This window comes from Strix aluco, chromosome 8 (assembly GCF_031877795.1).
Source record: "Strix aluco isolate bStrAlu1 chromosome 8, bStrAlu1.hap1, whole genome shotgun sequence".
Lineage (NCBI taxonomy): Eukaryota > Metazoa > Chordata > Aves > Strigiformes > Strigidae > Strix > Strix aluco.
The window spans coordinates 1,799,299-1,813,978 of record NC_133938.1 but is presented as its reverse complement, the minus strand read 5'-3'; the positions used below and the strand labels follow the sequence as shown (position 1 = coordinate 1,813,978).

Sequence of the window (14,680 nt, the reverse complement as noted above, 5' to 3'; positions counted from 1 at the left end):
ATGTCAGAAATATACCTAAGACTTTTAATATAAATATACAAAAGCTTTTATGAATTTTACAGATTAGATGAACAGAAGTATTTTATGGAGTCAGATAATAATTTATTTATGGTGAATTTCTGGCTCCCTTAGAAACAACAGAACCAACTTCTAAATTGGGTCCAAACTCAAAGAACATTGTTTTGTTTAAAGTATTTTGAGAATACAAAGAAGGCACTTATTCACAACATATGGACATCAAAAAACCTACACAAATGATAAACGGCACAAATTCCTGAACGGACATTTAAAAAGTTACAACAATATGCATATCATTAGTTTCCCATATGAAAACCATATATAAATTTTTGGTTACTAATAGCTTCATGCTTATTTTCACATTTATTTTACTGACCACAATATATTGTAATAATTTGTAAACAGATAAATATTTACTTCTCTTAGCAGTCATTCAAAAGTTATCTGCACAAAAAAAGTTATTCTGGCACCTTTCAACATAGTGTCCATGTAAACATTTCTTCCTGCTACACACACAGCCACCACCAAATTTCCGCAGCAAGCGCCCTTTGGTAAATCATTCATCCATCCATCCAATAAGTAAGCAGCTGAAGTGTGGTGAAATTAGTATCTTAGGCTACGAAATCTTGGTTTTCTTAGGCTAAGCATTGGTTGTTTGATGGTAGGTTTGTTCTCAAATAGCATTGCTTCAGTTTCTGTAGTTGGAAATCTGTTCTGGTAGATTAGAGGGTATTCCTTCTGAAACTAGAAAACACAAAAGTGAAAAATAAAATACCAGACTCCAGCAAAAACTCCAGCCATGCGGGGCGTGAGCATGAATCACCCTGTAAGGATGCGTATCAGCAGGAGCAGCAAGACTACTGGCATGTAAAGTAACTGCTGAGACACCTGACCAGAGCTGTAGCCCTTTGTGCTTACGAGTTCACGAGTGATAAACAAGGAGTCAAACAAATTCCGTCGGTCACTTCATTGTCTGTTGAACTGAGAAAAGCTTCTAATCGTGTTTTATTCCCAAGGATTTTTAACTGCTGTGATGGGAATAGAGCAATGAGTAAACACCGTGCTGTTCTGCCTGCCAGGATCTCCCCTCACAGCTGCTCACCGTGTTGTTCCTCGGCTGAGTAACAGCACGGCTACGCCTTGCCTGAGCCAGGCCTTGTCTGAGCCTGGCCTTGCCTGAGCCCAAGCCACAGGACCAGCATTTGCTGCCCATGCAAGGCATGGGAGCCAGCACGTGAAGCCATGCTGCCCAGCCAGCTCTCTTTATGCTTGGAAACCTGCCTTTCAAGAATCACCATGATAAATGTTTTACCCAAAATGGAAGTTAAGATTGAGCAGATTTTGAAGGTATTCTTTCAGCAAAGCTTCCTACTTAACCAAAGGAGTTATTTTTCAATTCCTGCAGATACACAACTAAAAAATATCTGGCTTCAGGTATTTTTGACATTTTGCCTGTCTTCTGTGTAAGGCCTCAGGAAGGAACGAATAGTGGCGAACACATCTGTGCATCAGCCAAAGCTTCCTGCTGACTGATTCAAACTACCGAAAATGACATCGTGTATAACTTTTGGTGTTGACACAAGTTGGAGCTATCCCTCTAGGAAGTGCCATGGATTTGGCTTTCCCCAATTCAAAGTATCAAAACTGAATAATCGCTCCAAAAAGTTGTGCCTTATCACACCACTAGCTATCCAGCACAAGTGGCAAGACTGTAATGATGTAGCTCTGCAAATTTAAAAATAAGTTTTGCTAACATGCAGCTGTTACAGTACAAGCAGCTTCCAGGCTTTGGGGGGAACTCCTCAAAAATTTAAATATATACTTCAAGTTTACTATTAGAGGATTTTAGTTCTCCCTCCTCCCCACTTCACCTGCTTAAAGTGGCACTGAGTATCACTTCTTACTGCTTGCTTACTCCAAGTTTTAATCGACCGTAATTAACTATTCTTTACATGCAGGAAGTTTTAATGAACTTGAACAAAAGTCCAGCCTTCACTTTTACAGGATCAGAAAGTTTTCCCTACACATATGAAAGTCAGTGTTGCAGAAGCTGGGGGAGGGGCACCAAAAAGAAAGAAATGTGCTTGCTCTGAAAAGCTGCTTTTTCAAATTTGAGTCACAAGACTTGCTTAGGAGATTCTAGGACAAGTACAATACTTTTCAATTGGTCAGAAATACTTGCCAAAGGTTTTCCAAAAAAGAAAAAAACCCTCCAGTATTAAATCCCGCCAGAATTGCTGTTATTTTAGCTTTAGTATTAGGCAATATGTTAATAGGCCACAGAAGCGCCAGATAATCTTGAGCCATATACATGTTACAAAACACAAAGCTAAGTCCACAGGAAAGAACACTGCAGAGCTGTGAACAGATAGAGCTTGACCTCTTAAACGAAGAAAATCACATTGATTGATTTTAAGCCCATCTATAGCATTTTAATGGTAAACTCGTATAGCCAGCACACCACAAGAAACCATGCTGTAATTCTATTGCACACAATGTAACAGAGAGCAGTTATCTTAGAATATTTTTATCCTGGTTTTAAATCATTGTTTGAACACCACTGCTGCCAGACAGCATCAAATGCTGTATTAGACACCATCTTTAAAAGCCCAATCCAAGCATGCAGTCAAAAAAGCATTAATCATCTCTTCTGTAGAAGAAGCATTTCTCTCTAGACAGTCTGCTCCTGTTCTGCACCAGGGCCTAGTGCCTGAGATCCTTCCCTCAAAGGTGTTTTCAGAAGTAGACAAAATATCCAGCAAGTTCTTACCTGTTTTAACTTTTTCTTTTTGTCTTTCACAGACAAGTTTTTATCTTTGATAATGTTCTCCAAGAGCTCTGCTACTGCAGCCTGAGAGGTGGAAACCCTTTGTTCTTCAAACTCCTCAGGAGTTATTTGTCTGCAGTATGAATACGTTGGCAATATGGCACAGATTTCTTCCTTTGGGTATTTGCACTGAAACAAGAGTTGAAGAAGGGGTCTGCATATACTCAAATGATTATGTGCTATTTCAGGAAGAAATAGTTTGTTCAGTAACAAATGTCCAAGGATACTAACTTACAGTGACATCACAAAACTTTATAATGTAGCTAATATCTATGACTGCACCAAAAGTTTAATAAAAGTTTGCATTCAAAATATGATGGTTTTATTTACAGTTTTCCCATCCCACCCTCAGAAGTAACAAATACTCCATGATTAGCAAATAAACTTAAACTTCTATCATGTCACCAACCTGAGCCATCTTCACATGTTCTATGTGGTCTTGCACTGCAACCTGCAGGTAAGTTGGTACTTTAAATATTTCTTGTTGATGGTCCATTAGAAATGAAACTAATCGTGTAGAAAGTAGCTCATCAAGATCTACTTCTTCTGCACAGCACAACACGCATCGAGAAAAAGTCTGTATCATCTAGAATTGTTTAGCAGATTGTTAGTATGTGAAGTTGAGGGATTTGCCTTCTTTCCAGTCTATCCAGTGGCACAACGAATTCTCCAATACCACCTTTCATTGCAATCTCTCTTGCCTGCACCACTGGTCAAGAGAGGAGGAAAACTGATTGTAATTTTTTTCCTCATCTGAAATAAAGAAACTTCTTGTAACATTAGACCTGTATTTTTTTTTGAATTGAACAGTACTTTCAATAAAGAAATGCATATTTTAAAGAGGTAATAATAAGAACAAGTCATCCCCTGTAGAAAAGTGTACATGTTCGCTTAGCCATCTTGAGACAAGTGAGATGACTAAAAAAGCTGCAGAGCCAACCTAACCAAGGTGCACCTCAAGATCCAGTTTTGAATAGCTTTAAAAAACATTTTTTTTCAACTTTCATATTTCCAGCTTTTAGTAGGCTTATTTTAAATTAGCATGTGCAGGTACTTTGCTGTTTTATCTAGTCTCATTTGACAAAAATCTTTAGTCATTCCAATGAAATCTTAAATTCAGACCTTGAAGCTTGTCTTTAAACTCACTAGGCAGTCAATTTACTACTTTGGAACTGTTTTTGTCATACCTTCACCTACACGAATGTTTAGCCCAAGAAAGGTTTTCTACAGAGACTTTGCCAATACCTTTTAAGTTAAATGGCAGTCGGGTGAGAAATCGCACTAAACAATCATTTGCATTCTTCTAAGAAATTATTTCCCTTCTCCTCCCAAAGTAAACAAAAGCAGCACCAATATTTGAAATATATTAGGATGAAAACAAGAAGGTGCTTGCTTGAAGTCAGATTTTTTGTAAATATTCTGGAGATGAAAAATCTGCCTGTTAATCACTATTTCATTGCAATGAGTCAAGCACCTCAAGCACAGAATACTGCCAGTATTCTCAGCGCTACTTCAGCCATGTTAAAACAACAGATACGTTGCACTTATTCTCTTACCAAAGAACGTGTGCCCATCGCATCATGCAGTCGTGGCATATCAACATTTTCACTGATCCGAGAGATCATGCGCATTAGGAGCTGAATCTTTCTACGATTTGGTGGTGGAAGCAACAAACAACATATCTGTAGTGCTTCAACAGCAATTCTTTCTAAATGAGGCTGAAGGAGATCTACAAGTTAATTGTAAAGACAACTGTCATTAAGATTTAATCAACTTTCAGGATATTTTTACCTCAGTACAAGAAATCTCATTTTTTTCAATATGGTAATCTATGTTTCATAGAAGACAGCTGTAACATTGTAAGTAATGTTACATGGCCTTTTTTTGTGTGGTCATCTTCAACTTGCTTCATTATGATAAACTGCTGGTACAATTGAGACCATAATACAATTAAGAAATGACACTAATGTTATTCCCAGAAAATGTGCTTCAAAGACCAGAGAAAGACATCTTCTCCAACAGGCAGGTCCCTGCAGATTCCCTGCCTCACTCACAGACAATGTCTAGGCCAGAATTACTTATCACTTACCTGAACAGAAAGGTGAATTACCAACACATCAAGTTTAAGACTCCAAAGATACTACACACTAATATTTGTTAGCAGAGGTACAAAGGGCTACCTTTAAGCAGTGCAATTTAGCAACCAGGTTTTTTTCTTTTTTAAAAAACTCACAGATCAAGTTATACGCATATCAAAAAACCTAGCAACAGTGCCAAAGATTAAGGAAGCAGAGATTAGTTAGTCATCACAATAAGCCAATACAACATGCTTTAGAAAGCCATCTTACTTTGTGTGCCAGTCAACATATAAGAAGAGTGAGTGAAAGAGTATTCTGAGAGTTCTGTGGTACTTTTGCAGAGTCTCTTTTTGATGGTGATATCAGAAACCTCAGTCCTGATGTCCACTGAAGTAACCACACCAGAGGTGTTTGGTTTTCCTTGCCCACAAAGTTGAGACCTTGGCTTCACTGTGATTTCAGCAACTGGTACATTGATGCTAGTGCAACTTTTGGAGTTCCTCTTACCAAGTAAACTCAGAGACCTGCACATTTGCTTCGATCCATGATTTTCATTGAATAGCTCTTTACCCTGAGCAGTTGAGGCAGACACTCTCTTGATACCACAGGTTTGGTTTTGACATGTATTATCAAAACCAAGCTCCAACACCAAATTAGCTTTATGCTCATATGGTAGTGATTGTTTTCCATTTCTTGTGCTCACATCACTTTGCCTGAGAGAATCAGATTCTCCTTTATTGCATATACTTGCAGTAGCATCTCCAATTCTTTCCAAAGAGTAACATCTCGTCCTAAATGTTTGAGGTGGATCTTGTTCATTCCTGAAACCCGAAAGATTTTGACAACTTCCTCCTATTAGATTACCACCACTATCTTGTTTATATGTCAGTTTATACTGCTGCAATTTCTTTGCACATTGGTTTTGAATAGTTAGCTCTTCTGAAGAAGACTTCCTGGAAGATTCATATTCTTTCTTTTTTTTGCCAGGCTCTTTGCGAAGTAGGCTTAGAAGAAGACACTCAGTTGACTTGAAAGAGTTCAAGTGAAGAATTTTTGAAGGTTGTGGGTCACATTTCTCGTCTTGGACAGAATGCTTTCCACTGCATATATCTGGAATTGTGACGTAGCCACACATAACTATCAGAAAATGAAATATAAGTTAAGATGCAAGTGGTATGAAAATGAACAAGTTCAGAAAGAAAGCTGCTATCCAAACAGAGAAGACAACAAATATAAGACACTAATTTATAGTTGACTCTGTTAGTAGAACCAAAGAAAAGCTTAGCTTAGTCCAAAAGCAATCTAACAAGATAACTGCAACCAACATGCAAGAATAAAGAAAGTTGACACACTGCAATAGTGAGGGACAGGAACGAGCACGTATTTTTAAATTATGGTTATTGCCTATTTAGAATGTTAGCTCAAACAGCAATTTATAGAGAATAGTATGAGACAGAACTGCATTTCAATTAATACTGTAACAGAGATTGAGAGCATTGATGATCTTCCTCAGACTCAAGTGCCATACAGATTAGGGGGTCATGATCTGCTTTGAATTACAGATTTGGTCCCCACTTGGTATCAACTCATAGCTTGCACTGATTATTTCTAAGTTCATACATACCTAAAATATTAACAAAAAGTTCATAGTATTCAAAAGTAAGTAATGGTTCAGGAAGATTGAGAAAGTAATCAGCAACTGTTCTGAACACATCCCGTTCAAACCCACTGTAAGTTGGTTGGCTCATGTCATTATTTCTAGGCCCTAAAAAGAAGTGAAGAAAAAAATTTACAAAAGTATTTACTCTCACAATTCCATTATTAAAGAAAAAAAATTTAAAAACTCAACACAAGTTTGTTTTTGTAGGAATGACTGTTTCACAAGAAAAGAATCATGTCATCAATATACAAATATTTTGTTTAGTTTAGCACTGTACCATCTGTAAGCAAAAACAGTGTAACATATTCTATATAGCCACTGAGGAGTTGTGCTCAGTTTCACACCAAGAAAATAAGAAGATAACTCATTTATGCCCTTTATAGGTTCCTCAGAATGACAGTCACAGACTTCTAGCACTTTCCTTTGCTCCCAAACTACAGCAATTGCAGTTGTCCCACAGGGAGCTGTAGCTTCCAGACCAAGAAGCTCATGCTATGGCCAACTTTGAAGAACGTGCCGAGAAGCTGGCCAGCGTACACACGTTGCTTTACACCCAAGCCAAAGCCAGCTGGGCAGGGTCCTTTCCCTTTGTGGGGATCTCCTCTTTTCAACTCCTCTATTCAAATTGTTCACCACTAGTCCCATGGTGGATCTCTTCTTCAGAAGTGGACAGATAATCCAATAATCCAAGAGATCTTGTTGTTAAACCTTGACCATGTTGCTACAGACAAGGAAAAGAATGAAAGGGGTCCTGGTACAAACAAAATTTGAAATTGTGTAGATATTTTAACCCTAGCGTTATCATACTCCACTGAACTCCTACAAATGAAATAAGCTACCTTACAAAGCCAGTTCTAATGAATTAGGAGATGGCAGTTTTAATTATAAACAGAACTAGGGAAAAAATATAACTTTTGATATGACCAAACTTCATAATTATAACTACATTACCACACACTACACTAAAAATACAGTAGAGCAGTGTTCTCCCTGCCAGTATAAGTATTTTTAGTTTTCACTGTGCAAAGTAACTACCGCCTTAATCATTTGGTTACAGCACAGCTAGCAGATGCAGAGATAAAACCTCCACTTGAACTAATTCACTCAAATTAGAAATTGAGAGTTCAAAAAAACCCGAAAAAGCTTGCTTGCAGTTTTGGTGCCATGAACACAAAGACCTATTAGTTCTAAATACAGGACTGATGTGGGAATTAAGGTATTGAAACACTCTCAAGATCAGTGCTCAGCTATATTTTCCACTTTGATTTAAATCCACTCACCACGCTCTTCCCTGTCCTGCTTTTCCTAATAGTGCTCTTCATGTAAGAGGCTCTATGTTTTTGGGAATGCAGTTGAAGAGAGTCATGTTGAAGAAAAAAAGAGTCAATTTCACAAGAGTGTACGCTGCAAACTGAACTTCTGAAGCCACACTAACCCTGTACAGACCCCCCTGAGCAGCTAGAGACTAGGCAGAGGTAGAAACACACACCACCCAACCACATTACAGCCAGTACGGCTTTGAGGGGAGCTAATGAAGGAGAGCACCAGGAAAAGGGGCAAGAGCTAAACAGCAGGGCAAGTACCCACATAAAAAGAGCTCATCATCTCCAATTTCATTTGAGAGGCACTCATCTAACACTAGCGTGCCCTGTTTGTCATTTAAAGAGGCAGTTTTGAAAGAGAAGAAAAAGAAAAAAGTCTAATTGTCAGTTTGTCCTCTGCTTCTCCAGAATCTTTTCAAAGCTTGCTTCATAGAGATGCAAAGCTCACATAATCGCAATCTGTATGTTTGTAACACAACTTCAAACACATCTGACAACAGAAGCTTCAAAGCCAGTTTCATAAAAATCAGTGGCACTGTAAAGAAGAAACACTATTAGTACCGCACAGGTCTGCTACAGCACACGCTGAAGAACAACACTCCTTTATTAGCAAGATATTCCACATCAGACCGAGCCATTAGAAACTGAACTTCATTAGGTTCACTGTGAAAGCACTTTTTCCCCCCCCCCATTGTGTGAAAACCTGTGTTAATTGTATCGCTCCACAGTAAATACTTTCCCAGTGGTTCCAAGGCAGCTGCTCAAGTACACTTAACACTGATGCCTCGGGTAACCCAGTCTTCTTTGCTGAAGTTCAAGATTTAACATCATGCCTTTCTAAATTATACATTAAGCAAATACACAAAGAAAACAAACCAGAAGCACTAAGTTTGCTGTAAATTCTAACCACATTGAGTTTTGCTGATTGATATTTCATACACTGATCAAAACAAGGGATGAGTGTAGACTGACTCTCACTCTGCAGACAACGAAAGTTCAGTTCTGTCACAAAACATGTTTAACAGCTAAAAATGCCTGACTAAAAAAAAAATCCATCTCATCCACTATGCAATGATTGTTAAGACACTGAAGGCCTTCTCCACAGCTGAACTGATTAGCGCTGAGGGATATGGTGTAGTTGGGAACTGTTAATGTTGGGTTGATGGTTGGACTGGATGATCTTCAAGGTCTTTTCCAACCTAGACAATTCTGTGATTCTGTAACCACAAAACGGTTTTAAGCAGAAGCTTTTCCTAAGACAGTTTGAAGAAAAAGGTGGGGAAGCAGATAAGGAGGTACCGGAGGAGCTACCCTCCCACTCCATGATCCAGGAACAAGTGAGTGGAACTCTTCCTTCTGTTCTCATGACAAATTTAGTAGACCATCAAGCTGACTATATGAGCATGCCTTTACCCCAATCCCTTTGCAAAATTTTGTTTGATTTCTTCCAAGATAAATAAAAAACTAACTTGTTTCCTGTGAATTGGTCTCCTCAGTTTAATATGAAATGTAAGAAATGTTTTAGTCCAACTCCTAGTCAGTAACTGGAAAAGGAAAATCCCTTTACTCCTGAAAAACTGCATTAGAAGAAACCAGACACAGGTTTTGCCCAACGACTCAAGATTTCTTCCTGCTTCTTTGTTAATAGGAATTATTTTCATAAAAAACAGTCCTTTTTTCTGGCCTCAGACAGCATGCTTCTGCTGAAAGCTTACAGTTTAATTAATTCTCCTGCACATTTAATGGATTAAGGAACACTGAAGCCCCTCCTCTTCCACTAATTTAACCTGTTCACATTGCCAAGAATTCATGTGCAGAATCATACAAAACAGCCGAAAAGCAGGATAACTAGCTAGAGTGCTAAAGGACTGATATCTTGATTACCTGAAATATAACATCTTCAAAATGTGTTAGCTCTTTTAAGTTACATTTCTGTGCAGTAATTTGATATGTATTGCTTTCATTGCTTCTCGGCATATCAAGGCACTTAAGATTATTTCAATTTCCAAAATGAAACATCACAATTGATCTTAACATGCAAGTATACTTCACTTTCAACTCAGAATAGGTTTCTGGAACAGAAAAAGCTATTCAGTTACTTACAGTATGCCAGGCATTTCATAGCTGACAACACCCAGTGAGGGAGGTCATCTAAAATAAACAAGTACATTATTTATATATATAACCTCAAAGACTTAATAACAAATACATATAATGGCTCAAATGTAATAAATATAAGAGATCAAATTTAAAACTAAAGATATTAATGGTTGGAGTAGATGATCTTCAAGGTCTTTTCCAACCTACATGATTCTGTGATATTACTTAAGATATTTAAAATAAAAATCTGTAAGTTTAAAAGTGAATGCAATACACCTACAAAACCTTCTACACAAATATACTGAACTGTGCTCTAGTTTGTAAAAGGTGTAAAAGAGGTGTAAAAGACAGACCATGAAACATATGACTTTATTTATTGTTGGTTGCAATTGTGCCATACAGAATCTTTAAGCAAAACCAGGAAAAAAAAAATCTTACCCGATTTGTTCTGCAAAATAACAACACCGTGTCTGCTCGTGTTAGTCATGTTGTATATGACATACTCAGGAACTATCTGTGTTGGCTGCAAGACTTCTTCCAAAGATGGGAGGCCTAAAATGGTTTGCAAACTGTGGGGAGGAAGAGAGCAGATGTTGTCTAAAGAGTTTGCTAGCAAGAAACAAAACCAAGTTCTTTCCATATCTATTCCAACACCAGTTACTTGATAACCTAGTCTCCGGTTTATTAAATTCTCACTTCCAAGAGGACAAATTGAAGACACACTTTTTCCTGGGACAAACACCAAAAATCAGTAAGAATGAGCACCTATGGTACTTAAATATACTTCAACACCAGCAACAATAAGTTTCAATAAATTTCTTAAATGCAACAATCCAATGTTAATACATACATTAAAAAGCATATGTAAGCAATAGTTAGTAAAAAATATTCAGCTTAAAACATAATTTTAAAAATTTTAAAAAAATTTGCAAGTCAAAAGCTTGATCGGGCCATTACATACCCGAAGCACATATACAAGAATGTACTTTTTACAGTGTATTACTCACTGTATTAGAATGATATTTCTCCAAGTTTCTTCCACATACTCCTGGCTTATTTCCTTCTTAGGCAGTGTGTCTTCCTTGTTTTCCTCTATGATATCTGGCTTTGTTTTTTCTAAGTTTTCCTAAAAATGAGCAGGTTATACTATAAGATAATTTTGAATTATCCTAAGAGGCTTGTTTAAGTAAAAATTGTTCTCAAAAGTATAGGGCATTCTGCAGAACATTAAATTCCAAAGCATAATCAACTAAAAAGCAAAAAAGGACACTATGAAAACAGACCTAATCGTCTCAAAAGTCAGTGTAAAAGATGAAAACACATAAAATCCAAATGCATTAGCAGGCAAAGTACTCTCCTTTAGGATCACAATCTAAATTCAGAAAGTATGCACACACACAGATCTCAACAGAATAAAGGGCCAAACACTCACATTCAATCATTTTCAAAAAGTAAGCAGAACAGTTAAATATGTGCCTTTTACTTGTCCTAAATAACAAAAATATATTAAGTTTCAACAAGAACATATTGGTCAGATCATTTCTAGAACTCCAGCTTCCAACCCTCTCAATACTTTAAAATACTGTGGCAGGGATAATTCTGCACAGAAGGAGACAAAACAAACAAAAGAATCCAGAAGAAAACAAAAAAACCCTCCCACACTGATGACATGAGATGCTCAATTGCTTACACATACATACACAATTAAAACTCTGTAACCCCAGATCATACTGTTGCAAAATTAGCCCTATACTGCAACGGATGGGGAGTCAGTGACCTTTCAGCTCAGGTAACATGGCTGCATTAATAACACTTTAACCACCCTCCCACCCCTCTTTCCCTTCCCAAACCTGCTGCCAGTATGAAGTTTAAAAACCAACTTCTTATAGGTTTAAGAACATACTTAATGTCTTCTGTCAAATGCATAACCCCTTTCACCTGCTGACAGCACTACAAAAATGCCATGTTACAGTTTTGTTTGAATATTTATGGACCATTTAATAAAATTTCTTTTTATACATGCAAGAAAATAGCACATGTCACCAAGAGACTTCAATATAAAATATAGCTGCAACTTTCTATTATACCTATATAAATGTTCTATCTCACTACCTAGAAGAACCTACCAATTCATTTGTTCAGCTAGAAGGGAAGATGACACAACAGAACAGTGTCACTAAAAGATAATTGCTTCTAGGTGGGTTTTTTTATTTAGGAATAAAGAATTACATGGCAACTACAATTATGTAAGATAGATAAATTATTACCAGAGACCGTAGCAACTCATGTTTTTTAAGAGTTCTCCTGGATAAATGCGGCAGTTTAAAAAGCCTTTCTTTGTCTCTAGAGAAGTTTTCCAAGTTCTCTTTTGGTGGACACAAGCTTGGTAGAGGTTTAACTGGAGATGTTGAAGGAAACCTGTAATGAATAGGAGAGGTGTTAAATACATTTAGAATACATTAAAAATATAAGAAGTCACTTAACCAAAACCATACCCTAGCAGTGTGATTCTGTAAGATTCTGAAAAGATTCAGGAAAGTAAGAAAATTGCTGAAATTTTCTCTTTAGAACACTGTTTAGGACAAGAGGTAATGGCCTCAAGTTGCCCCAGGGAAGGTTTAGAGTGGATATTAGGATGCATTTCTTTCCAGAACGGGTTGTTAGGTATTGGAATGGGCTGCCCAGGGAAGTGGTGGAGTCCTCATCCCTGGAGGTGTTTAAGAGTCAGGTTGGTCTTTCCAGCCTTGATGATTCTGTGATTCTGATTCTGTTTAACATTGTCATACTATAAATAAGCTTTGGGCTACTTTTCTTGGTTTCAAAGTCAAGTTGAAGATGCTCAGCTATTTATACAGCACTGAGAACACACTTTGAGAAGTGAGGGTCATTAATACCCTTAATTTAAGAATTTAGGAAAGACTGTTTCCCACTTTGACTTTCTGCAAAACGCACAAGAGAAGTAGACACAGGACTAGTAGCACAGCACAGAGCTCCTACAATAAATTCTCCTTGGCTCCACTCCAGAGCACTTGAGTGTAGCACACACGCCAGTGAATAACTGGACTAGACAAAAGCACAGAAACAGCCCTCAGCATAGAGGATGTATGGTCTATACCACGAGTCAGAGTAAAGTAAATCAGTGAGTGCAGTAAAATGGTGGTAATAATTCATTTTTGGCCCAACTGCTCAACCCAAAGCAAATTATTTTTGAGAATCTGAGCATTAAGGTTCTGAAATAAAAGTCTCAACCTGAAGAGCTCTGTTAACTGGTCAGTTCAGTACCTGTACAGTGCACCACTGTCTTCTAAGTTTTCAGATCCCCATCTCCCTTTTACATCTTCAATTACATGGTTCTTGAGAAACTTTCTTAATAACTGAACAGTCTGCTGCCTAGTAACATCAGGACCAAAGTTACTGTTATTCCTTAATACTTCATGGAGCCAGTCTACAGCTTCAGAGGCAGTGAAACAGCTTCCATGTTTTTTGAAGTGTTGTCTGTGTTTCCTTAATGGCATGCCTGCTCGGAAATATTTTGTAATTTCATTCCACTGCATGGGAAACAAAACAGCAAAGAACAGAAGATTAAAGCCTGAAGCTGATTGTTGTAATTATCAGTTGAAACAGTATTATATTAATAAGCATATAAATAAAATCACAACATTAATACTAACAAATATTGAGAGTTATACTAAATAACATAGTAGTATTAATACAGAAACACTGAAGTTCAGATTAAAAAACAGGTAAACATTTCATTTAGGTTTTTATCACATTCTTCTATAACTGAAAATAAGGTTAGAGTTTCACAGACAAGTTTTATTGACCTGGCCTGCACAGGCCCAGTATTTACACCACCTCCGTTTCCTGCGGCACTGTCAAACCACATCCAGAGCAGCTCTCAGACATGAGATAGATCCAGAGGGTACACACACACCAGTTTTAAGTTTGAAAGTATTTTCCTCCCTTCCTATCTACCCGCACAAAACTAGACGACACACTGTAAGCAGCAGGCTCCTCTTACTCAGCTATCACCCCATTTTCGAGGAGCCAGGCGCTGCCTCCCCCCGAAAGCCCTTCCCGGGGAGGGTCCCGCGTTGCGTGGCAGCGGTCACGGGCGGGGGGAGTGAGGGCGGCACAGAACCCCCTCCTGCCCCACAGCACCCCAGTTTCCACGCGTTGCGTTCAGACAGCACCGAGCGCAGTCACCCCCGACAACCCCACGGCCCCGCGCAGCTCCGGACATCTCCCTGACCGCGGGGGTCACGTTACTTTGTGCTTTATCCCTGAGGCAGAGGCCTGGGCTGACGAGGGGGGCCCGGGGGCCGCGGCAGCAGCCCGCTTCCCTCCTCCCACCCCACGAACCGGCCCCGCCGCCCCGGCCCGCCCGTCCTCACCAGCTCGGTGGCGCGGTAGGGCCCCGGGCCGGCCGGCCGGCTCGCCATGGCGCTGGGCGCAGCCCCCCCGGGCCGCCGGGACCCCCCGTCCCGCCTCACGCAGCCCAACGGCCGCCACCGCCGCCCCGCGCCGTTTGAATCCGCGGCGCGAGCCGCCCGCGGAAGCGGATTGGGCGTGACGCGCGCGCCGCCCCCTGAGGGGAAGGGCGGGAAATGTCCCCTCAGCGGCCGCCCGGCCGTGGCGGCACTCGACAGGACTTTACGGACCGATGTTTAATTTA

General features: G+C 39.1%; 1 protein-coding gene across 2 annotated transcripts; it reads right to left on the bottom strand.

Annotated features, from left to right (window-relative positions):
* Window positions 1-137: 137 nt before the first annotated feature.
* Window positions 138-14,447, bottom strand: DEPDC1 (DEP domain containing 1). Of its 2 annotated transcripts, XM_074833163.1 has the most exons (12): window positions 14,400-14,447; window positions 13,288-13,553; window positions 12,273-12,423; window positions 11,013-11,131; window positions 10,444-10,574; window positions 10,009-10,056; window positions 6,548-6,688; window positions 5,194-6,060; window positions 4,402-4,574; window positions 3,255-3,431; window positions 2,789-2,974; window positions 138-762 (listed from the first exon to the last, which is right to left on the bottom strand). In XM_074833163.1, exons 1-12 carry the CDS (start codon window positions 14,445-14,447, stop codon window positions 622-624), a joined length of 2,448 nt encoding a protein of 815 aa, XP_074689264.1. In that variant the 3' UTR covers window positions 138-621. The 2 variants fall into 2 exon arrangements, with proteins under 2 accessions (XP_074689264.1, XP_074689266.1); XM_074833165.1 differs by lacking the exon at window positions 5,194-6,060.
* Window positions 14,448-14,680: the final 233 nt, after the last annotated feature.